Below are 25,213 nucleotides of genomic sequence, written 5' to 3' on the forward strand. Positions count from 1 at the left end.
ACTTATGACAAGTAATATCAAAGATAGTTTTAAACCGTTCGATCTACGTCAAGCGCCTTGAGGGAGATAGATAAGATAATCAGACTCCATCACGAAATTGGATGGAAGAGAATGTCACGGACCTAAGGAAGAGTCTTAAATCTCACATCGAATATAAAAAGAGGGTCACTTGGATATAAAAAGGTTTATATTATTTTTTTCTTGTGAAGCACATTTTATAGGATAAAACCGTAAGATCAGAAGATCAAAACGAATAATACCTCACAAAAGTGTGAATCATGATAATTAGACTGATTCGAAATATCGGATGAATAGATATTCGGATCTTAAAATCGTACGAGTTAAAACTTAAATCTCGACTCGTGACACATGCACGAAGGTGATTTGTGAAAGTATTGACTATTGACTTTACTCTTTGAAAACAAAGCAACATTAGGGGGAGTTAGGATAAAGACAAAATAATTCAGTACGCAACCACAAAGCATGTATTTAGGAATATTACTAATGATTTAATAAAAGAAATTACTTCTTCTGTTTTAAAATATTTATTATGTATTAATTTTTATGAAATTTTTAAAAAATTAATTTTAATGTATTTAGCATTAAAATTTAATTTTTTTTTTATAAAATCAAAGATTCATAATTTTTAATATCAAAAGATAAAAAATCATTAAAAATAATTTTTAAATATAAAAATATAAGAATTTTATACATTTAAAAAAAATAAAACATAATTTTGGAACATCTTAAAAAAATACGGATAAAAATAATAGAATAGAGGAAATATATGATGTTTAAGACTAAAATATGATTACAAATGCCAACTACTCTCCTGTATTTAACTTCTCTTTTTTTAAAAATATTATTTTATTATGTAAACTTAATCTTTCATGTGTTGAGGGAATCTTTTAAGAAGGTTAAATTTTAAGCTAAAGGATGTGTTAAATGATTCAAATTAAAAAAATAAATAATAAATAATATAAACTTTAAAATAAAAAACTAAGGTTTTATATTGGGATTGATTCATTTTCAGATTATTTAGAATTTCTCTTAAATTATTTTTGTTGTATATGCAAATCATGATCACATTTTACAGTCCAAAGAACAAATTACCATAATCATGGAATCAAGCAGCAGACAGGTGACAAGTCATGGACCCAACTTGAGTAGCAAGCACAAGTTTCAAAAGTGCTTTAATAATTTCAATTCGACATTTTATCAAACAATATGTGCACGAAAGAACAAATGCATTATTTTAAGCAAGAGAGTGTGGAATTCGGGCATAGGCAGCAAGAAAAAAAAGAAATCTGTTACTACATCCACGGATTCACTAAATATCTTTCGACTGCTAAATTTTGACAGAAATTAGGTAAGTGGGGAGAAGTCAAAGAATATTCAATCGACTTCTCTTTGCTTTTCTTTTGTAAATAGGGTTTTGAAGAACTTGCTTTTAGTGCTTTCCTTCCGTGGCACTTAGTCTTGAATATAGCTAAGTATTCTTTGAGAAATTTTGTCAAACAGCTATTATTGCAATTAGGGTCGTTCAATGAGAGTAGAATAGAACAATAAAGAGAAAAGTGGGCTCAATGACACAGACGCTAAAGCGTCATCTTGAGCACCAAGGAGCATTCCTCAGGTAAAGAATTTGCCAAGTTTGTATTAAATAACCAAAAAAAAAAAAAAAACCTTCTCCAACAATCTATCTGAAATGGGGAACTATCAGCAATTGGAAGCCTGTAATGGACAATAGTTACAGTCTCATACATTGAGGCAGTAACAGCAGTGATAATGCAGTCTCATAACTTTCCATTTGCAAAATTGAAGTAGACTTCTGTACTTAAAAAGTTGTTTCTCAAAGCTACATACCGGAAATCGCATCTCAAAATGCAATTGTATTAACAATGTGGCTACTTGGATCACTGGTTAGAACTACAACATCATGGCCAAATCCTTACTTATTCACCTTGAATCAGTTTGCACAGTGTCACAACAAATTAGTTGCAGTATATGCAAATAACAAAGCCATTTAATAAAGAAAGTGCAAACAGCTATATATTTGTTGTTGGCTTGTTGTCCTCATTTGGCATCATGCTCATCAATAATCATTAAAACATCCATCTTGGGGATAAATGAACAGTGCTTTGGCGTCGTTGGCGTGGTGGCTGCTCTGAGTTGTTACGTTTCTTCATGATTGAGGAAACTGTAGGGTAAAGTAGTCGTTACTCCTTTGAGACGTTGCCCCTTGTGAGTAAGTCTTCTTTCCATGGATAAAGCTCCTCTGCTTTTCTAGTAAAGCCCTGCGAGCCACAGGATTTCTTTGAACTGCTCCCCATCTAGTGTAACCCACACAACTCTGGCTCCTCGACACTTATTCAAAAGATGTAATGTAAAATATTTTCAAGGAAATATTTTACATATTTGGCTGGTCATTAGATCTAAGACATTCTGATTGGAGATCTCTTTCTATTTTTGTCCATGCACATGCTCTCATATAGGTGCACCTCTTTTTATTTCATGTTTAAGATTCACGAACTATTTTATTGGCAGGTTGAGGAAATTAGAAAACCGCAGCCACCTCCAAAGGAGCCAACCTTCAATTGTCCAATTTGCATGGGTTCATTAGCCGAGGAGATGTCAACTAGGTGTGAGCACATTTTCTGCAAGGCATGCATTAAAGCTGCAATAGCTGCCCAGGGGAAATGCCCAACTTGCAGGAAAAGAGTCACTGCGAAGGAACTAATTAGGGTCTTCCTTCCATCTGCCAGTTGAATATGAGCTTCATACTTGACTAGTAACGTAAGTTTATTATTCTATATCTTTTTTTTAGGTTAAATTTCTATTACGGAAAGAATATGAAGTCACAGGTGTTGAAAGTGAATAATATTTATACTGTGAATATTCATTGTGGAAGATGTGCATGTCTGCCTTATGTTCTTGGATGCTGTATTTTCATGGATGAGTTTTATCTAAATCTATGTCTGATATGTTACTCGTCTATTTTTCTAAAGCATTTTGTTCACTATAGTGGTATGGGGGCTTGAAGATGTTCTTTCAATATTGTTGAGATGTGGCAGCTATTAGAATGCTATTATGTATTCTTTTAAATTATGTTCTGGTGATGATTCTTGTTTTATTTCTGGGCTAAGACAAACTGCCCTTGAGAAGAGAAAGATGCAATGGATTTGGGGTATCAGTGGAGCTATTTTTGGAAATTTGGAATTTCTGACGTGCAGTTTTAAACCGTGTTTTAGTAGACAATCTTTTTTATTAATTGTCTGAGCAGGCTTTATTTGCTTTCTTAGATGTATGCATATCTCCCTGTTGATAATTTGGTCAGCTCAGCTTCATTGTTATCTGGAATGGGACTTGACTGTTGGGAAATACCACAATACCCACGCGCAGCAACCACACACAAAATAACAAGCTCAAATCAAGAATAAGAACACACAAATATATTTGGTTCGGCCCAACTCAAAATGGCCTACTTCAAATCTAATTCACTATCAAATAAGTCTTTACAATGGTGAGACTTTTAGAATGAGAAAAGTCTCCTAAAACTCCTTACTCAAAACTTAACCCAAAACCCAATTACACCCTTTAATAGCCTACTCACTTAGCTATTCTCTTGGTGTCTAACTCTCTGGGGTTACTAAACTAAAACTAAAACATCTTATTTATAGGGGTGAAACCCTTTATACCTTTACTAAACTCCCGATGTGGGATACAAGACAAATTCAAACTTACTTAACTTTCGATGTGGGATTCTGAGATTCAAGGCAAATCCCAACAAATCCTCCCTTGACTTGAATCTCCAAACACTTCAACAGTATCTGCAAAGCTAACATGCTTACCTTTCTTCTTTTCTTTCATCACAGGCATTCCAGCAACTGAGCTTCCATCAAACATGTACAAGTGATTGACCCTATTCCCTTGTAGAATCACACTACCATTCTTATACACTTTCAACCAATCATTACTACCATAAAATGTGTATCCCCGAGAAGATAACTCACCTAAAGCAATCAAATTGTAGTGACAATTTGGTACATACCTTACATGACGAAGTGTCCTAATAACACCATTGTGAGATCTAAGGCGAACACTCCCAATGCCTTGAATCTGCACCTTTTCTTTGTTAGCAATCACAATATCCCCATACTTTTCATTCTCATTCAACTCCACAAAGCAGCTCCTATCATTGCAAACATGAACTGTAGCAGCTGAATCTAAAACCCAACCTTTGTCACTTTTCAAAGTCTGGGTCTCATCCACACAAGTTGTCAAAACAACATCATCATCATCAGACAAAATAGCAGCAGTATCACTCTTTTCTTCATCTGATTTCTTCTCATCATTCGCCCTTTTGAAAGCAGCCATATCCCTTCTCAGCTTCCTGCAGCGTACTTGGATATGTCCCTTCTCACCACAATAATAACATTCTACATCACTATAATCTCTGTCTCTTGACTTAGATCTCCATCTTGATCCATCAATCCTCTTTTGAGTCCTCCCTCGATCAAAACCCTCTACAGTTAGTGTACTCCCCACAGGTGATGAGTTCTGAGCTCCCATAAACCTTTCATTCTCACGCAATAAAGCAGTCACATCATCCAACTTTAAAGTAGACCTACCTACCAACACAGTCTGAACTAAAGGCCTATAAGACTTGGGCAAAGATGCCAGCAAAATTAAAGCCTTCTCTTCATCTTTTAACTCATCAACAGAAATCGCTAACAATTGAGAAACCAATTTATTAAATTCATTCAGGTGATTATGAAGACTCATACCTTCTTCCATCTTCAGAGAATACAGATCCATCTTCAAACATAATCTATTAGTCAACGACTTCGAAGCATAAATACCTTCAAGCTTATCCCACAAACTCTTCGGAGTACTACCATTTGTTGGGATTTGCCTTGAATCTCAGAATCCCACATCGAAAGTTAAGTAAGTTTGAATTTGTCTTGTATCCCACATCGGGAGTTTAGTAAAGGTATAAAGGGTTTCACCCCTATAAATAAGATGTTTTAGTTTTAGTTTAGTAACCCCAGAGAGTTAGACACCAAGAGAATAGCTAAGTGAGTAGGCTATTAAAGGGTGTAATTGGGTTTTGGGTTAAGTTTTGAGTAAGGAGTTTTAGGAGACTTTTCTCATTCTAAAAGTCTCACCATTGTAAAGACTTATTTGATAGTGAATTAGATTTGAAGTAGGCCATTTTGAGTTGGGCCGAACCAAATATATTTGTGTGTTCTTATTCTTGATTTGAGCTTGTTATTTTGTGTGTGGTTGCTGCGCGTAGGTATTGTGGTATTTCCCAACAAGTGGTATCAGAGCTGTGGTGTTCTCCAACAAGTGGTATCAGAGCTGTGGTGTTCTCCAACAAGTGGTATCAGAGACGTGAGAAGAGTTAAAGATTCAAGATGTGAGAAGAGCCGATGGTTCGAGACATGAGAAGAGTTGACAATTCGAGATATGGGAAGAGCTTGGTTTGAGACATGAGAAGAAGTAAGCTTAGAGGAGCTCGATTTAAGAGAAGAGTTCGAGTTTAAGATTGAGGATTGGTTTGTATGAAGCGTGAAGACACAAGAGAAGAGAATATGATTGTAAGACTTCCATTGTAAGTGGAGCCAAGCATGTCTAGCATGAAGACAGATGATTGATGGAATTTGAGTCAAGGTGGAGATTGTTGGGAATATTGACTCAAATCCCATAAGAGATTTGTTTGAGATTTGTTAGAGATTTGTCAGATATTGCTTGATGGACAAGAAGACTTGCAAAAGAAGAATTCAAAGAGAAAGAGGATTCTTAATAGGTAAGTTTGACTTGCAAGAGAATAATTTTAAAAGGAAAGAGATTCTTAATAGGCAAGTTTGACTTATAAGAGAAGGGTTATGTATGAGAAAAAGATGTAAGAGAGTTGTAGAGTTTTGTGGGATAGACACCCCATAGGAGTATTGTGGCTCTACGTCTTATGGGTGTGTATATTTGTTTGTGAGTGGACTAGAGGAGATTGAGAGGGTCCACATAAGTATGATGTATGGGAACATATGGGTATGTGTTTGGTTGTGTTGAAAAGGTGCACAAGAGTTTGGGTTTATGTTTGTTTGTGTAGAGAATATTTCATAGGACTAGAGGAGATTGAGAGTGTCTTATGAGTATTGATTGTTGAGTGGGGTTGATGATATGATGTATGTTTGTAATTCTCTGTAACTAGTGGATCTTGTTTCTCATCCGTGGATGTAAGTCAATTGGACTGAACCACGTTAAATTGTTGTCTCTTATGTGTTTGATTTATTGTTTGATTTCACTTTCGTTGGTGTGATTGGATTTGAGGCTTTTAGCCCAACATTGACAACTTATTTATGTACGGTAAAAGACATTAAAGTCAATGATTTAGGTTGCCTGTGTTTGGTCCCTTTAACTGCACCTTATGCTGAGGTTCATGAACTGATTGGTTTCGGTCGTCTGCCTGTTTTTGCTGGAAAAGGTGAATAACGTTAGTCAAGTTGGGTCGGATTGAAAGGTCGTAGCCTAAGTACCTATTGTCGAACTGCAGTCCTAAATCCTACGCTTGACATGACCCTTTTCCAGTTTTAAAAACAGGCAATTATCAGCCTTAGGCTTAAGGTAGGCTGAATCAACTTTGTTAACTTTAATTTTTTTATGAACATGGAGGGCTGTTTTTGGTGGGGCTGTTATTGTTATACGTATCTAGATAACTTTTTTAATTGTTTGGATGCTTACTTATTTATAGAACCTGCTTTGCCCCAAAATTGATGAGAGACGATTACAAGGCAAAGAACGAGAGAAGCTTGTGAACTTACATTTATTCAAAGTGCGAAGGCACTAACAATAGGATATCCATTACTCAAAGTAGGTGGTACAATAAACTACAAGGAGTGTTCCCCCTATTCGACACTTTTTATTAACACCGCCACGATAAGTTTTCTCTGTGGTTACGGGAATGGGTCGATGGCATTGCCATCGCTTTTAGTCACTTCTGTTCGCTGTCCATCGGCCTTATTCCGTGGTTCCCCAGGTTTATTTACCTCCGCAGCACCCTTCAAGCCTAGGTGGCTTGAACAGGGGAAGTGGCCAACCAAATAAAGGAAGACCCCAAGGACCAAGGAGACTTTGGGGACTGTAAACTTCGTCTCTGGCTGGCATTTCCCTCCCTCCTTCAGTTAGAAGAGAGGGCATAAGAAAAAGAAGAAAATGTTGCTTCGGCGATTTTCTTCTCCATACCGACTATTGCTTCTGTCTTTCAATCTTTTGCATGGAACCCCGTTTTATATTGCAATTCTGATGTTCTTTTACTTGATTTGGGGGGTATAATTACTGCATTATGCAATGGGGAACTTGGTTCTTTTAGAAACCTTCAAATAATAATTACCGATTGGCCATGGCAGGTGATGATGCTAAACTGCTAATCAACGCTACATGTCCCATGATTTGCTATTAAATGTGTACGTCTTAGGCTGTTGTGATTGTCGCATATGAAAATTTGGAGCATCTTCATTGATGGATATGGTCCTCCAAGATTAAATTGTAGTAAATGGGATTTGCTTTTGGATTAAGCATTTCTCTTTACATGGAGCCTTCTGATGTCTAAAATTCGTACAGTAATTACTGTTTGGAGGTGAAGATGAAGCGGTTGAATGTCTGTCAACCTCACTTACATTTCCCAGCGGTTGCCTTCGTCCATGCTAAAATATGTGTATGCCGGTAAAGTAAAATAAAATCCATGCAAGGAGAAATTAATGCTTTTCTCAATTCACATGGAAGATTGGTTTGTTTAAAGACGGAAAATCTTGCTGTCATCCATTAAAAATAAATTCAACCTATATGAGCCATCAGCCCTTTGATGGGCCGAATTCGAAATACATGAAAAGCTAAAAACGTGGAATAACCGAATTGCCCTTGAAACCTCCTTTGCTCCACACAGCAATAAGAGGCAGATGCTGAAGATTTTGCTGAGGGGCACGCCTGAAACTCGCAAAACGACGACTTCTTCTGCTCTCGCGGAGGCCACCCAGCTCCGCCACATAAATATAGGGGATTTGGTCAACGGCTGGGACGCCGACCTGCAGTGTCACGTCATCAACCATAAAATTTTGACTATTTTCTTGGTGGACTTGGATTCTATACGTACTTTACTATGTCCTTCGTAAGCTTTTTTGTTTTAATTTATGGGTTTTATTCCTGATTTTTGCTTGTTTTTCAACAATGATTAAGTCCATGAAAGAAAGAGTATTTTGAAATCAGAAAATCTGCCACTTGAAAGTTTTCAACAATGAATTAAGTCAATTAGCATTAGTAGTATGCATTTGATTTTAATGTGTCCAAGTCTGAAGGTCTGTGATGGAAGAAGAGGGAAACATTGTAGATTATCATGGTTGTGATTTCTTCCCACAATGATGGTTTGATCTTGTGGAAGAGGTAACAATGCTCTGTCCATATGATTCTGAGTTTCCAGTTAATTTATGGCTTCTCTTTTTTTTTTGTCTCAAAAACTCTTTTTCTGGCAGAGGTTATGAGGGTGCCAAGCTTTCAAACAATATAGAGCGTGAAACCTTTCAAGCTATGCTGGAGGAGGCAAAAGAAAGTTACCCAGACGATAGATATTGTTAATAACACTAAAAGAGTGATAATATTGAGGACATCACTAGAAATTTTGCGACTATAACATATTGGATCAGGGGTTGGCAACCCAAAAACATATTGAATGAATACAATTCTCGTAATCTGACCTGCCTATGCTGATTCAAAACGTTAAAAAGTAGCTACAAATAGGGCTTAGTTAGTCATGTACCATGTATGTCTCTATTAAGGATTGCATTTAGCATGATCTTTAGCTCCAGTATGGCATCAGTTAATTTTGGTAGTTCGGTTATTTTCATGGACTAATCTCAGGGCTCGGAATGTATGGAATTGTAATGTTTAGTTGTGTTTTTTTTAATGGTGTGCATGTGTAATATTGATAGTTCAAGGATGTATGGTGATCACTGATCAGTGATAGACCATTATTCTGTAGGTTTATTTGTATTTTTTTTTTTAATATAAACTCTAGCCCATTTTTCTACATGGAAAAGAAATGGTGATCCCTGATCATGGGCTACTTCATTAGACTTCAATTTCTAAGCCATTTGGATGTGGATGAAACATGCATTATTTGTATTCGTCAGTATCAACTCTTTCTACGAGGGATTTGCTAAAAAATTATCTATACACTAAAGAAATCTGTTTTAAAGCAAAAGATCCATAAACCGGAATTTCAAATCTTATTTTTTAGGTTACGTATTCATGAACTATTGCTGGAAAAAAAACAAACTAAAAATGGAAGCAGCGGGTGCATCAACGATAAATTTTTATTGCAAAATTTTCTATTGCTATATCTAATTCAAGCTCCACGCCACAATACACACCCTACAACTACTAAGTTTGAAGCAAAATCCTTTGGGAGTGAATAAGAAAATAAAAAAACCAAAAAAAAAAAAAATGGTGAAGCTGCAAATTGAGAAAGAAGGAAAAGTTTAATAAAACTAATTTCCTTATCTCGCAGGTTTCTTTCTCCATTCAGTACGACCTCGATTTATTTCCTGTCCATCACTAGACAACCTCAAGAGATGCAAAAACTGATGGCAGTCCTCATTGTCTTCTCTTGTAGCTGCAGACCCATTTGTTCCATGAAGCTCTGATATTGTTTCAGTACCCTCCACTGGTTCTGGACCGGTAAGCGAATCAACCACATCATCCTGTTGGCTTTCCCGCCTGTAATCCAACGTTATAGTTTGCAGTTCGTGGGTGTCAATGATCTCTTGAGGCATGCTCTGCCAAACAGACATGCATAATTGTTAGCTTATGATATCAACTGGAACAATTAAACCAACCATTTTTGCACATTGAAAGTCTAAAGAAAAAAAGGAATTTTAGGATGTCCTCTCTACTGACCTCCAGAACCCATCCAATGTAGGTGACATTATTGACATGATGGTTCATGTCCAGATCAGCTCTTCTTGGCTGCAAATTTTGAAAGCACACTACTAATTTGAAAGAATATACAATTTGCTGATTGCTTAGATAAATCAGATATTCTTACCATAAGCCCAAGCTTGGAATACTGAACAGGATCTTCTAATTCGGCAATTTTCTTCAAACTTTTATTGTTCTCCTCTGGAAATGCTAATCTGTAACCACCAGAAGAGGATCAATTAAACAAGAAACAATATATTCCTTAAAGCAAATAGCATAAATGAGAACAGGGAAAATGTAACTTGAACTTATGAAGTTCAGCTATACTAACATACTGATACACGAGTTGCAAATTTTATCCTGTAAGCTGGAGATTGTACTGTCTTCAGCATTTTCACAACATTTCATACAACAAAAAATCCAGATTCTAAAGTTTCCAATAACTTGAACATTTAGTCCACCATCTTAAAAGATTAATTTCAAATTCCAATGAGTCAGTTGACATGAGGCGTTTATATTATTGAGTACCCGATCCAGCTTCAGTCAACTTTGATCATGAAGTGGGGCATGCAAAGCAAATAAATTTGAAAGTTCTAATATGCAATTACAACACTGTCTTCATGTTTGCCAAAATGTTCCTAATCTCTTCTTGGCAAACCACATTAAAAGACTGACATCAAACTTAACAGTTGAAATCATTGAGCCATTTCTAGTGTCACTGACCTGACCTCAAAAAACAGCTTAGAACTGTACTCCAAATGACCCATTTCCAAGAATCTTCAATCACATTTTTTATATGTAAAAGGAGAGATTCATTAATAAAAATTCTTAAATTGGCCTCCCTTAATCATTTTCGAGCTTTTCAAGCTAGATAAACACACATATTTTCAGGCCTCGAAAATCCTATGGGAATCGTTGCAATTTTTTACAACTCATTTGATATTAGGCACTTATTCTATCAGGCATCCAGCTTCAGTCACAACTTTGATATAGCATTGGGCATTAGCAATTCAGAAATTGGACAGAATAACACAAGGTACTTAATGGAGAATAACCATGTCATCCTTATTCAGCATCACATTAAATTAGGTAATTAAAGAAATTAAAAATGCTACAATTTAGCCTACAGGTAAGGAAAAGCACCTACCGAGGTTTTCGTGGACAGAAGACTAAATATTCTTCCTTGACATCATCACTAACTTTCTGCAGCCTCCTAGTGTACTGGTTCATCATCACCCACTTGCTGAAATCATACCACATGAGATCAGCTTTCAGAATACATCTAATCTTAAGAAATATATAAGAACACATTAATTCCGATCAGTGCGGTCAATCTAGAAAAGATATTGCACAAATGAAGAAAATCCCAATGGCATTCATGATAGAGACTTTAACTCAAGATAGAAGTAAAATACAACAGGAAAGAACCAGATTATACAGATGGGAAAGTGCAGCAGGTTTTGCAGGATGAATTATTCACAGGAAAGAATCTAAACAACCAGTAAATAATTTCTAACTTTAATGTAAATGTTCACCGTGGACCATAGTGCATAAAAAATTACAACGCCCTCCAGTCTTTTCATGTTATGAATATTCTAATATGCACAGAAAAGGCAACAGGGGGAAGACGGTAGGGGGGAAAACTCAAGATGACCTTGTAGCTCTTCCAATAACTTCACCAGTAGCAAAGTCCTTTAGAATCCAGTCCCTTCTGGTTCCAATTCTACCCTCATTTTGGCACCACGTTTCTATTTCAATCACATCACTCCTACGCCACAAAATCAACATCGAACTGTCAAAAATAAATTAGAAATGGAAAATGTTGTTAAATTAAGGACACAAATACGCACCAAGCAGGGTATTTGTATACTTCGATGTGCATGCGTGCAGTCACCCATATGAGATGCAATTTTCTCATGGTGGGAGAGGTAGCAAACCCATCTCTTGAAAATCCAACACTTTGAGCATGATTACCTCCAACCTCCTGTAAAGAATAAAGAAACAAAATTTGAAAATGTGGTATTTTTCATTTTATACACAGTTACTAAAACTTGTCACCAAGGTATAACTAAATTAACAGATAATTTGCAGGTATAAACTATATATGGAAACCAACCATTGTTAAATGACCCAACCAAAAAAGGAAAGAGCAAAACCTAAGGTAGAGTTCCTAAAGTGAAGTTTGTCAAATCCTATAAAAATGAGTAAATAGAAATCAATTCAAAGCTAAATAGATCCCTTTTATAAAAACTTACCAGCTTCAACATTCAATTTTAGCTTGGCTAAAAGAATAAAAAAGCCCCTGAACTTTACCACTTTATTTAGATAAGTCTTTATACTTTTATTACATCCAAATAAGCCTTTCACTTTTAATTTACGCCCAAATCTGCCCTTAACTTACAACTTGTACCTAAATAAGCCATTAATATAAATCAATCCTTTGTCTAAAAAAAGGGCTTATTTGGATACAAATAAAAAAATAAGGCGTATAAGAGCTTATTTAAGAAAAGTGAAATAGTTGAAGGGGTTTTTTTAGTATTTTAGCCTTTTAGCCTTTTAGCTTTTATTTAATCAATTTCAATATCAAAACTTACAAAATACACAGAATAAGATTCAATGCACCGACCAATATAAAAAAACTCAAGAAAGTAACCATCAGAAAAGGCATGAAGTTCTGTAACATTTTCCAACAATAAAGTTAAAAAAAATTCGAAAATTGACAATCGCATGTAAATAAATAAAGCTAAACTAGCATACTCAGATGCTTTCAAAATCCCAACTTTTTTATATCGCTAATCCCCAAATTTCAACTTTGAAAAACAATCCCAAAATGCATGAAAACAAATAAAAATAACTTCAAACTCCGATTTTGAAAAAAGAAAGAAAAAAAAGATACCTGCAAGAGATTAGCAATGGTTTCAATAGTGGCAGTTTTGTTAATCCCAACCTCATAACACCTCACAATAAACTTTTCTTTATAAGACAACCCATCTTCCGTCAAGCTACCCAACCGGAGCCGGTCAGCCAAACTAACCAATCCGGATTCGCCCAGATCCGTCCCGAATTGTTGCTGGCCCGACAGAACGGCTTGAACCGGCGTCAGGCTGAGTCTACAGGACGGAGAACAGGAGACCACGACCGGAGTACGCCGGCGAAAGGAGAGTGGGTCAGGTGAACCCACGAATCTACATTGACCCAAGGCGTTAATTTGGTCCGTCACATTACAAGAAGAAAGCTTCAACATCTCTCTCTCCTTTTGCTTTTGGCAACAAAGACAAGAAACCTACCTTCACTGCTTCAGCAGTTTTTTTCTTGTTCGCGCTTGCTATTTTTTTGGTTTATTTGATACTTTGATGGGACCGAGGAGGATCTGTTTTGGATTGCGGGGATACAGACAGTGGTTTCCAATTACGACTGGGTTGCACATGATTTACGAGATTAATGTTCCTCACACGTGATTATGTACTTATTTTTTATTATTACCAGGGAGAAGTTCCGCATTTCCTGAGCAATAATTTAGCAATTAGTATTATTTGAAAATAAAATTACATTATATTATATTATTTGTACCAAAAAATTTCATTACATTAATTTTCAAAACACAGGAAAAAATATTTATTTGATTATAACAATTTTTTGAAAAGGTGAGTTTGAAAAAAAAAAAAAAGACAGGGTGAGTTTGGACTTTGGAGACAATAGTAAGATTACATAATTTGACTCAAAATCAATGTGCGTTTAACCATAATCATAGTCAAACTACTAATCCTACGGACGCATCACTATTGGAATTCTTTTATTAAGTGATAGAGTACTTTTTTTAATTTTATTCATTTTCGTTCAAGATTAATTCAAATAAATTTATAAAAGAATTACCTTCCACGTATATTAAATTGAATTGGCCATAATGGATGAAACTTTATCCAAGTGCAACAAGCAATTGCCTTGGATAATTATTTTAGAAGTTGATTGGCCAATTCGTATGCTCTTATCTCTTGTTCTAATTTCAATTGTCAATTAACCAATAAGATGGGAGAAAACTTTGGGGGGAAGTTAATCACTCCACCAAAACAATTACTCCAAAAAAAAAAAAAATAGCAAGATAATCTTAATGATAAGTCCAAGGCGACTCCAAAAGCATTAACAACACAAAAGTGTTCTTAGTTCCCTCAAATACAAGACACTATCTGTTTGATGAAGATTTAGATTATGAAAAATTAATCAATTTTCGTACGTTTAATTTTATTTTTAATTAGTGAATGGATCTAACTATCTTATGCTTGTCGAAGATTTAATTGTATTTTATTAGCATAAGACAATTTTTTCGATGAATTAATTAAGGAGGATTAAAATTTAAGGGAACAGAGTGGAGCAGGAGCCATGCACGTGGGTGATTGTGAAATTGTTGACTGTTGACTTAACTCTTTGAAAACAAAGCAACATTACGGGGAGTTAGGATAAAGATAAAATAATTCATTACGGGAGCTTTGGCTTGAAAGGAATGGAAGAAATTTTAGATACGATGGTGAGATCGTTGATTTTGTGAAATTACTCACTGTGAAGATTGTTGAATTTTTTACGATGAGTCGAAGAAAAATTTGGGCTTCGTTGTAATTTTTTGTGTTCATTAGATAAAAACCTCTCAATGAAAAATGGTATAAATTAAACACAAATGATTCAATATTTGATAACCCTGAAAAAATAGAAGTTGGAGCTATTATTCGAAATAATGAAAGAAAATAAATTTTTAGTTCTTTTAAATATATTAAAGTGTTCAAATATTTTAATTGAATTATAAGCTTTTAGAGATAAATTATTTTTTATGAAAATATTCAATATTCATAAGCTGAAAATTAAATTTGATGCTATCACTATTATCTCTATGATTAAAAATCATTATATGATTAATCTTGTGGTACTCTCTTTGGTTTCTAATTGTAAGAAGTTGATGAAAAATTTTGAAGATCAATGTATGTTTAACATGTTTAGGAAAGAGAATAGGTGTGCTGACACCCTTATCCGATTTGATAATAGCAATTATTGTAATAGTTCTAATCATTACGAGGTCAACTATGTGGTGTTTAGTGAACCTTCTTCTTTTGTTAAAGATTTATCTTCATAGATAAAACTGGATATATTATGTAACGTATTATTTTATAATTAATTTATTCTTATTTCTTACAAAAAAAAAATCATTATACAACCACAAAGCATGTATTCAGGAATATTATTAATGATTTTATAAAAATAATTATTTTTTTCGTTTCAAAATATTTGGTGTGTTTTAATTTTTATAAAATTAAAAAAATATAATTTTAATGTATTTAATATTAAATTTTAATTTTTTTTATAAAATTAAGATTTATAATTTTTAGTATCAAAAAAATAAAAAGTCATAAAAAAAATTTAAAATATAAAATATTCAAAATTTTAGATATTCAAAATATATATAACTTGGAAACATCTTTAAAAAAAAGATAGATAAAAAAAATAGAATAGACGAAATATATGATTTTTAAGACTAAAATATGATTACAAATGCCGACGACTCTCTTGTATTTAACTATTAGGTAAACTTGATCATTCATGTGTTGAGGGAATCTCTTAAGAAGGTTAAATTTTAAGCTAAAAGATGTGTCAAATGATTCAAATTCAAAAATAAATAATAAATAATATAAACTCAAAAATAAAAAATTAAGGTTTTATATTGGGATTGATTCATTTTCAGATTATTTAGAATTTCTCTTAAATTATTTTTGTTTTATATCCAAATCATGATCACATGTTACAGTCCAAATAACAAGTTACCATAATCATGGAATCAAGCAGCAGACAGGTGAGAAATCATCGACCCAACTTGAGTAGCAAGCACAAGTTTCAAAAGTGCTTTAATAATTTCAATTCGACATTTTATCAAACAATATGTGCACGAAAGAACAAATGCATCATTTTAAGCAAGAGAGTGTGGAATTCAGGCAAGGCAGCAAGAAAAAAATGAAATCTGTTACGACATCCATGGATTCACTAAATTTCTTTCGACTGCTAAATTTTGACAGAAATTAGGTAAGTGGGGAGAAGTCAAACAATATTCAATCGACTTCTCTTTGCTTTTCTTTTGTCAATAGGGTTTTAAAGAACTTGCTTTTAGTGCTTTCCTTCCGTGGCACTTGGCGTTGTGCTAATGGTAATGGATGACACTGCCATTTTGGCGTCCTTTTTATTTTCAGTGTGCGACCATCTAACTCTCTTCTTTCTTGCAAGGCTTTCCGTGGTTATGAATAAAGCTAAGTATTCTTTGAGAAATTTTGTCAAACAGCTATTATTGCAAGTTAGGGTCGTCCAATGAGAGTAAAATAGAACAATGAAAAGTGGCCCCAATGACAGAGACACTAAAGCGTCATCTTGAGCACGAAGGAGCATTCCTCAGGTAAAGAATTTGCCAAGTTTGTACCAAAGAACCAAAAAAAAAAAAAAAAAACCCTTCTCCAACAATCTATCAGAAATGGGGAACTATCAGCAATTAGAAGCCTGTAATGGACAATAGTTACAGTCTCATACATTTGAGGCAGTAACAGCAGTGATAATGCAGTCTCGTAAATTTCCATTTGCAAAATTTAAGTAGATTTCTATACTTATAAAGTTGTTCTCAAAGCTACTTGCTGGCAATCGCGTCTCAAAATGCAATTGTATTAACAATGTGGCTACTTGGATCACTGGTCAGAACTACAATATCATGGCCAAATCCTTTCTTATTCACCTTGAATCAGTCTGCACAGTGTCTCAACAAATTAGTTGCAGTAAATGCAAATAATAAAGGCATTTAATAGAGAAAGTGTAAACAGCTATATATTTATTGTTGGCTTGTTGTCCTCATTTGGTATCATGCTCATCACTAATCATTAAAACATCCATCTTGGGGATAAATGATCGGTGCTTTGGCGTGGTTGGCTTGGTGGCTGCTCTGAGTTGTTACGCTTCTTCATGATTGAGGATACTGTAGGGCTAAAGTAGTCGTTACTCCTTTGAGACGTTGCCCCTTGTGAGTAAGTCTTCTTTCCATGGATAAAACTCCTCTGCTTTTCTAGCAAAGCCCTGCGAGCCACAGGATTTCTTTGAACAGCTCCCCATCTAGTGTAACCCACACAACTCTGGCTCCTCGCCACTTGTTGAAACTTTCCCTCTCTAGGACTTGTGTAGTTTCGGCTCTCAGCAGTTTCAGCAGAGTACATGGTCTCCTCCTCACTGCTATACCCATTATGCAGCTCTGAAAGTTCTATAGGAGATGAACTAGACTGGAACTCACTCTGGGCACCATTTACAGATTCCGTTGAGGCAACATCAGCATCGGCACTGGCACTTGTCTGTACTCTATTCTTGATCTGATCTTCTGTCCATGGGATTTCTGGAGGAAGCTCCTTTAGACCATTGTCATCTGAGTTCAGATGTAGCTGTTTGGCTGGATGCAAAACTTCAGTTTTAGCAATCCTGGAAGGAAAATTTATATCCAAAAGCTGGATTTGGCTAGTCTCTTTCTTCCTAAGAGGGACTGCAGTCAACTTTGGTGATTCATATATTTCTGGAGTTGGGATTCCTTGCACATGTGCAACATATGGATCAGAAAGTGGCGTTTCTTTTTCAACAGTGTTCACCGCAGCAGAAGAGCTTGGTCCTGGTTGATCCCTTGTTTTCGAGATTATATTTGATGAAGATGGAGTCCTGTCGTTATAAAGTTCCGTTGACTTGAAAACCTGGCGCATTGTGAAGGATGCAGAAGAATGCTCACTCTTCTGGCCAGAGGACATCAATCTAATAATTGGTAGCTTGGGTTTGGTCACTTCATCAAGACTACCTTCCCAATGCTGGTTTAACCAATCACAAATGATGGGAATAGGAATACCAAATTGCATAGGAGTATCTTTCTTCCATGATGATGAGGATGAAGAAGTTGAGGACGACTTGGTATTAGGAGATGTAGCTAGCTTCATAGGATCACAGATCATAAATGCAAGATTCCCCTGTGCATCAAATCCAGCTGAGCCAGGGTTCCATATTATTCCATCAGTTGAAAGTTTTATGAGATTGTCAGTGGCAATAACCACCTTTCCTTCACCTACTGTCAATTCTTGTTTCTCTGTGTAGCCTAGAAAGTAAACGACACTTCCTAGATCTAGATTTGGTTTAAAACAGGTCTTCAAGTAATGAGGTTGCTGCCCCTGGGTATTTGATTCGCCATCCATGGCATCTAGGCCCACTATTGTTAGATCTAAAACAGAGCTGGTAATGAAAAACCTGCAACCAGATTAAAGACAGGAGTTAAGTTTGAAGTATGCTAAATAAAAGAAAGAAGATTTAGAAAGAAATATTTCACGAGTTCTGCCGCCTGTTTTCCTTGTTCCATGCATAATATCAGTAAATTAGTTACCAGAGGAATTTTAATCATGAAACTATTAAACCAAAACAAAGCAGAAGAAGCAGAGGGGAAGTGGAGGCTATAAGGTGGAGTAAAACCGTAACACAGCCACAAAATGGGCCAGCCAAGAGAACAATCAGAACATTTATCAGCTCACTACAACAAGCCAACGAAACATCAGGCATTAGATTATCTTTTCATCATCTGTCAAGAGTTTCAACATACTCTAAGAGTGAACCGAGTGAGGGCATTCCTATAGCCGCTAGTACCTGACGGCTGCCAATGGGAAAGAACTTGCCTTTAATAAGAGAACCATGGAATTCAAATTCAAGACATCATAGGTAAAGGAAATATTAAAATTTCAGGGCGCATCCATGGTTAGGTTGAGGTAAATTATCCTGTATATACATTATTCCAAAAGGCATACTATCTTTCATCTTCCCCCCACACAACTTCATTGAAGAAAACTAAAGGATACTCAAGCTACCACGTCCTCACGCATAAACATATTTTGAAATTAAATAAATTAAACAAAGTACTAATCATTAGCACCTGATACTAATACATAAAATCCAATAACCAAACCTCGGCCGCATACCTACTAGTTAAAGTAAAACTATTAGAGGCCTCCTAATAATCTAAAATAATTTAACTTCTAGGAGAAATGAAGCACAAATAGCAGTTAAAGTAGACATTCATAGTAAATTTATGGCAATGAAATGTCAACACGAAAGAGGTTGTAGTTATAACAAAGATTAATAAAGAATGTTATTTTCCTAATGTAAACTTGACAACCATATGTTCGAACATCTAATGAAATATTAGCATAAAAGGTTAAGGCAAAAGAATTAGCTCAATCAAATCTCAAAGCAGAGAATTCTACCAAGTATGAAAATCAATTCTACAACTATCAATCTTGGACCCACATTTCTTTAATCAACCAATCATAAATCAAAAAGCATTTTCATTATCGTAAATGATAACAACATCAAGTAAATGACATTAAAATTCCCTCATTTTCAACATTAATTGAACAAGAAGTACGAAACCCAGGAAAAAAAGAAAGTTTACCTGTGAGGAACGAGAGTGGCTGCCACGCCGTTTTGGAGCCGGATCTCGGAGCTCTCAGCAGCAGCTACAGAAGGGAGGTTAACGTGAGTAGTTAATAGAAGATTCCGGTGGATGAGGAATCCGATGCCTGAGATTCCATTGACGGCGGCGCCGATAATTCTGGCCATCGCCGGAGCTTTACTTGAGAAAATGGTACCCTTCATTTTTTCTGTCTTGCTTACTCCTTTGCAAAAACACCACGACTCTCTCAGACCACCCATTTTTTTTCTTGTTAAACTTTCAATGTTTTAACGAGTCTACAGAAATGGGTTTTGCTTTTGGGTTTTGTCAAAGGGCTGGATCTGGAGAGACTGGCATTTTGAGTCCTCTGAGTGAAAAATAATGCAATGTGAAGTGTTTGAGAGTTTGCTTCACAGTGAGGGAAAAAGGAAGGCAAGGGAGGAGACGAGATGGTTGTCAAATGAATAAAGGGAAGGGAATATGGTATGGTGGTGTTTTTTGAGCTGGAATCTTGGGAAAACAAAAAAAGTTGTCTGTGTAAAAAAATACTTTGAGAACTCAGAGCTCAGACCTCCTTTGGAATCTATATACAGGCGGCAGCCATTGGAGAAGTTTCAAACTTATTTAAAAAAAAAAAAAAAAGGATGTAAGAATCTGTTCAGCATGGCTATTGACTTTTGTTTGTCGTCAAATTTTGATTAAAAATCTCAATTACAGTAGTGATAGTAAAATCAAGTAAAAACTTGCAACATCAAAATCCATAAAGTAAAAATAATTTTAGTTAAAATATGAGCATTTGATTTGAAATAAATAAAATATTTTTGTAACCATAGGTTTTACATTTATGTTTTAAAAATGAAGGGGTCTTATAATTAATTGTTTGTGATTTGATTATTTAATAATATTATAGTTAATTAGTTGATTTTTCAATAATTGTAATAGTTGATTATATAAATATAATACATGATTATTAGTATAATTTAAAAAATACATTATTAATTGGAAATATTTTAAACAAGTTATGAAATAAAATTGAGATATATTCTTGACCTAATTATCTTTTTGAAATCATCAAATTAATGAAGTTGGTACTAGTAATTTGATTTGACATCAACATTAGAAGTTTGGATATGATTTTGAATTCAAAATTAAAATATCTTTTTATATTTATTAATTATATTATTTTATTTTATTTTTTTTTCAAAAAATCGTAAATGTTAAGATTCAAACATTAAATTTACTTGATGTCACCGAATGCATGAACAAATTAATTCAAAATTTGCATTTTATTTTATTTAATATTTAAAAGACTCTGGATATAAAAACACTCTAGAGAATGCTTAAATAAAAACCTATCCTTACTTAATGTCACCGAATGTATAAATAAATTAAATCAAATTTCGAATTTTATCTTGTTTGATCTTTAGAGGACTCTGGACGTAAAAACATTATAGCGAATTATTAAATAAAAACCTATACCTGCTTAAAAAAAAAAAATTCATTTTGTCTAAATCTTCTAATTCTCCTTCTTTTCCATAATGACAAATTTTGAAGACTTGTTTTTGTTCATTGATTTATACAATAATCTAGATTTGAGTAAAGATTTGATAGTTGTAACCTTTCCAACAAAGGATCAAGAATTTAAGATTCAATGTTTAAATCTCTTTCTTTCGGAAATATGTTTGAATCTCTTATTTTCTTTAGCTGTGTCCAATTGTATTAAAAATTATTAAGGCTACTATTTTATTTTCAATACCCCCAAAACAAAAAAAAGTTGCTAAGGCTTGGTGAAGAGTGGCAACCGGCAACTATTATTGTTAGTTGTCTGAAAAGTGAAAACCTTCACGTAAATTTCAGTCTAGTTTATTATGCACGTGAAAGAACATGCAGAGGGTAAAAACCTTTATTTATATCTATATATATATTTCTGCGCAGACATGAGTAAGCTGTCAATGGAAGAAAACATGTGATACGTAATAATTGCATGGATATGTTAGGGTTTATAGAATTTTTTTATAAAAAAATTTGAATATCCACATAAATTCTAGGGAAAAAAAAAACCCTTAGAAAACCATTTCTTTTGTTTTTTTTTTTTTTTTTAATAATATATGAAATCATAATCTTTAGGCTCTTGGCCTTTACAGATTATCACAATTCAACCAAAGCCAGTGATATTGACTCTTAAAATTTGACTGATATTATGTACCAAAAACATAATGATTGATATTTCTTTATAAAAAAATTATATATATTTAAAATTAAAATTAAAATTTATTAAATATCGATTATATAAATCATTTGAACGTGAACTCAATCCGAATTCAAAATTTTGAACAAACTTCAAGCCACCCATAGTGACAGTGAAATGGCCAAAAGCAAAGAAAGTTTTACGTTTAAGCAAATACCTGAAAATAAGATGGTCCTGCAGAATAAAAAAAGAGAAAAGGACGTCTGATTTCATCACAATAGTCCCTGTGTTTGATAGAATGTATTTCGATATTGAAACCCATTTTTATAAAACAAAATTAATTACTTTAAATTGGTTCAAAATGCAAATTATAAATCCAGAAACAGATCAATCCGAATAGTAACAAGATTTTTTGGAAACTAAAGTTGCTTATAGAACTTAGAAATAGACTATTAGTAATATTTTGGAAAACAAACTTTCGAGGATACCAGTAGCATTTTGTTTTTCATTTGATTTGAATATATAAAGTAAAATCCTAATTAAATCTCCCCTCCACAATGAAGATCCGTCATCCCAATCTCCTTCCTGCCCACTATCAAGAGTAAATCCCAATGAACAATTTCTTTGTATATTTACTAGAGCTTGGTGGTCACTACTCTCTGGATCATACCAAACAAGCTCAACCAATCTAGTGATGCATAAAGCACTGTGAGATCATGAAACTAACTTTACCATAGGTGTCTGACTCTTGAAATAAGATATGTGTTAAGCATAAACATGTCATTTTGCACCATCATAGAAGAAAGATCGAAATGCATGAGCTTTGTGCAAGATTAACATAATTGATGAAATGCAAAAATTAATTCCACAAAGAATTTTACTCCACACTTTCAATGGGTTATATTGGGGGAAAAAAATTACTAAACAAGTATGAGCAACACCAAAAAATTGTAAGTGGCTTCCAGATATTATTTCCACATGTTACCAATAACATTTTACTTCCACATATTACCAGCCTGCTCAAAAGCATACTGGAAAAACAGAAGAGGAAAGGAAATGGGAAGACATTCATCACTAATTACCCATATATATAATAAAAACTTTATGATATACAGAAAAAAAAAAAAGATACTGAAACCTGCTGCAGCAGCAATGCTTCCTGAGGCGAGTTGGGAATCGCATTAGACCAACTCCAACCACCAATAAACCATAGCATCCAAGTGCCACGATAAATAGATGGGTAGCTGAAAAAAATCATAGCACAAAGTAAGTGGATATAAATAAAACAAGAAAATCTAAGGCAAAAAAAAAAAAAAAACTCACCAACCAAGTATGACTTTGTGGTATTATGGCTGCCTGCAAGAAGCCAACCCAAAGCGCAGAGATGACCACTAGCAATCTTCAAAACATGCTTCATCGGATTGGCAATGATAATTGGTTCAGAAGTCCTGATTTTATTTCAAACCACTTAAAACTTTAAACAGACAAAGACAGATCGTGTGTAGGTAAAAACCAAAATGCAAACAATCTAGTGCTGTGTCAAAGACTCAAGTACTAACAACCATTTAATCCACATAGAGTGCGTCTAAGCATAAGCATGTGGGTCTTGTCAGTGATATTTATAAAGCGATGAAGACTTGTACAAATACGAAAAACACATCGTATAATAAACTGCAAAATGAAGTAGAAAAAATCACCAACAAACAAGATAAAACAGAAACAACAAACGGTTTGTTTACACTTCATTATCAGTTGGAAAAACCTAGAAAGCATGTATAAGTAGAGGCACCAACTAATAAGCTTTAAATAAACCAAGAACGCATTAATGAAATCTTTAGTATCTAGTTCACTCTAATCTAACCACACAAAATCAGTCGTAATAGTGTTTAGATTGTCCCTTTTTACAATTATTAGGTCCATCGTCCACAGCTAAAGAGGAAAAACGAAAGGCAAAAAAAAATCGTAGAATGCTATTTGGGCAGTGTCATACAACAAAATGTGCAAAACTAAAAACACAGACATATAAAAAGAAAACAGATTAACTATTTACTGCCATCAGAAGGGTTCAAGCAGAAATGATATTTCATTATTATTCCATAAGAACGGAACTCAAAGCCCATAAGCGAAATGTCCCGAACATCAGCAGGCGAACTCACGTAATGGTATCAAACCTTTGTCAAATCTAGTTATTTTGCTAAAAGGCTAAAACCCATAAATTGAATCCAATAGTAAGCAAACTAAAACCCATTTAAATGATGAAAACAAACAAACACACACACACGATCAGCTCAAGCGGATCAAAGCTATAAACCGCCATCAGAGGGAAAATTTATTTAAAATATTTTTTCAAAGTTCCATTTTGCTTTTTCATCAAAGGAACTCAAAGCCCTTGTGCAAATTTCCCAAAAATCATCACTTGGAAGTTTTAGTTTAAGATTTTTTTTCTAAAAGTAATTAAACAATAAGATCGAACAACGAGTAAATCGACTGAATAAAGAACATAACTTGAACTAAAAAAGAGATGAAAGAGGAGAAGAGTCACAAGGGACAGCAAACGAAGAAAGGAGTAAGAAAAGTGAACAAAGAAAACAAAACAAAGGTACAAAGAGAGGTACTTTTGACCTTTTTCCTAGTTTACGGCCAAGGGGTTCGGACTCTTTGGTTCATTTGGGCTTTCTACCATCTAAGGCAGGATTTTTTTATTTTTTTATTTTTTGCCGCTGAAGTCCAGATCTGAATGCTTTGGTTTTCATATCCTTTCATTTCAAGCGGGACTGGGCTAGCAGCCATAGAAAGAAGAAAGGCCTAGGCATTAAGTAGAAAAAGGCACCAAAGCCGGATGTGGTTGGGTTTGGGCTTTACTTGGGTCAGCCCAAGTTGGCCTTTTCTTTACCTCGACGCTGCAAATCCAATATGAAATTTGAAAGTAAATAAATGAAAAAGGAAACTAAATAAGCCCAGGTTTTCTTTTTCCAATAAAACCTTCGTGGAAACAAACAGAAAATAAAGAGAAAACCAAACCTCTCTCCGGTGATTCGACGCTGCCGATTTGAGAGTTGTCCGAGGGGTTGCCATTGAGTCTCTCTTTTACCGACCTTTTGCCAGCACCCTCCACGAGATCAGCCTGCGTCTCTATCTGCTAATCCAAAACCATATTCGTTAGAAAACACGAGAAGAAGAGCCGAAGCCGAAGAAAGATTAGTTTTTTCAGGGTTTTAAAATTAAAATTCCTAGTTTGAGGAATAAAAAAAATAAAAAAAAATTTTGTAATTAAATGTAAATGCATAAGAAAATACATTTATTTGATTATTTCTACTTCTCAGGAATTTGAAGATTTCAATTATTTTGGGTTCTTTCTCTTCTCACTTGTTTGGCTTCGAATTTGGAGAGTGATGCCCAGCTATGGGACTGTTTGGAAATTTTATTTTCCTTTACATCACCGACTTTGAGGAAGAAAACGCAGCGTTTTATCAGCAGACAAAAAACAGAAGGTTTGATACCCTTTAGCAGCCCACGAGCCCAAATTCCATTAACTTGGTTTTACCTTGGGGTTTTATTTTAACAAGTTGAAGCTA

At 34.5% G+C, this 25,213-nt stretch overlaps 1 protein-coding gene, 1 long non-coding RNA gene and 1 pseudogene across 4 annotated transcripts; all 3 read right to left on the minus strand.

The window, feature by feature from the left end:
* Positions 1-9,350: 9,350 nt before the first annotated feature.
* LOC111314414 (oleoyl-acyl carrier protein thioesterase 1, chloroplastic-like) lies at positions 9,351-13,350 on the minus strand. The gene is made up of 7 exons (XM_022915758.2): positions 12,869-13,350; positions 11,823-11,956; positions 11,627-11,740; positions 11,120-11,215; positions 10,100-10,187; positions 9,952-10,020; positions 9,351-9,830 (listed from the first exon to the last, which is right to left on the minus strand). Exons 1-7 carry the CDS (start codon positions 13,214-13,216, stop codon positions 9,552-9,554), a joined length of 1,128 nt encoding a protein of 375 aa, XP_022771493.2. The 5' UTR covers positions 13,217-13,350; the 3' UTR covers positions 9,351-9,551.
* A 3,356-nt stretch (positions 13,351-16,706) lies between these two features.
* On the minus strand, positions 16,707-19,852 carry LOC111313481 (uncharacterized; annotated as a pseudogene). Its single transcript, XR_016332774.1, has 2 exons — positions 19,451-19,852; positions 16,707-18,258 (listed from the first exon to the last, which is right to left on the minus strand). The product of XR_016332774.1 is annotated as an uncharacterized LOC111313481 (transcript).
* A 1,938-nt stretch (positions 19,853-21,790) lies between these two features.
* On the minus strand, positions 21,791-25,068 carry LOC149512162 (uncharacterized). 2 transcript variants are annotated; one of them, XR_016332358.1, is made up of 5 exons: positions 24,935-25,068; positions 24,660-24,774; positions 22,962-24,538; positions 22,771-22,882; positions 21,791-22,385 (listed from the first exon to the last, which is right to left on the minus strand). It is a non-coding gene; the product is annotated as an uncharacterized LOC149512162 (long non-coding RNA). The 2 variants fall into 2 exon arrangements; XR_016332357.1 differs by lacking the exon at positions 21,791-22,385 and having other exon boundaries at positions 22,584-22,882.
* Between the last annotated feature and the right edge of the window lie 145 nt (positions 25,069-25,213).

Source organism: Durio zibethinus, chromosome 23 (assembly GCF_047325235.1).
Source record: "Durio zibethinus cultivar Kanyao isolate XHJ-2024 chromosome 23, ASM4732523v1, whole genome shotgun sequence".
Taxonomy (NCBI): Eukaryota; Viridiplantae; Streptophyta; class Magnoliopsida; order Malvales; family Malvaceae; genus Durio; species Durio zibethinus.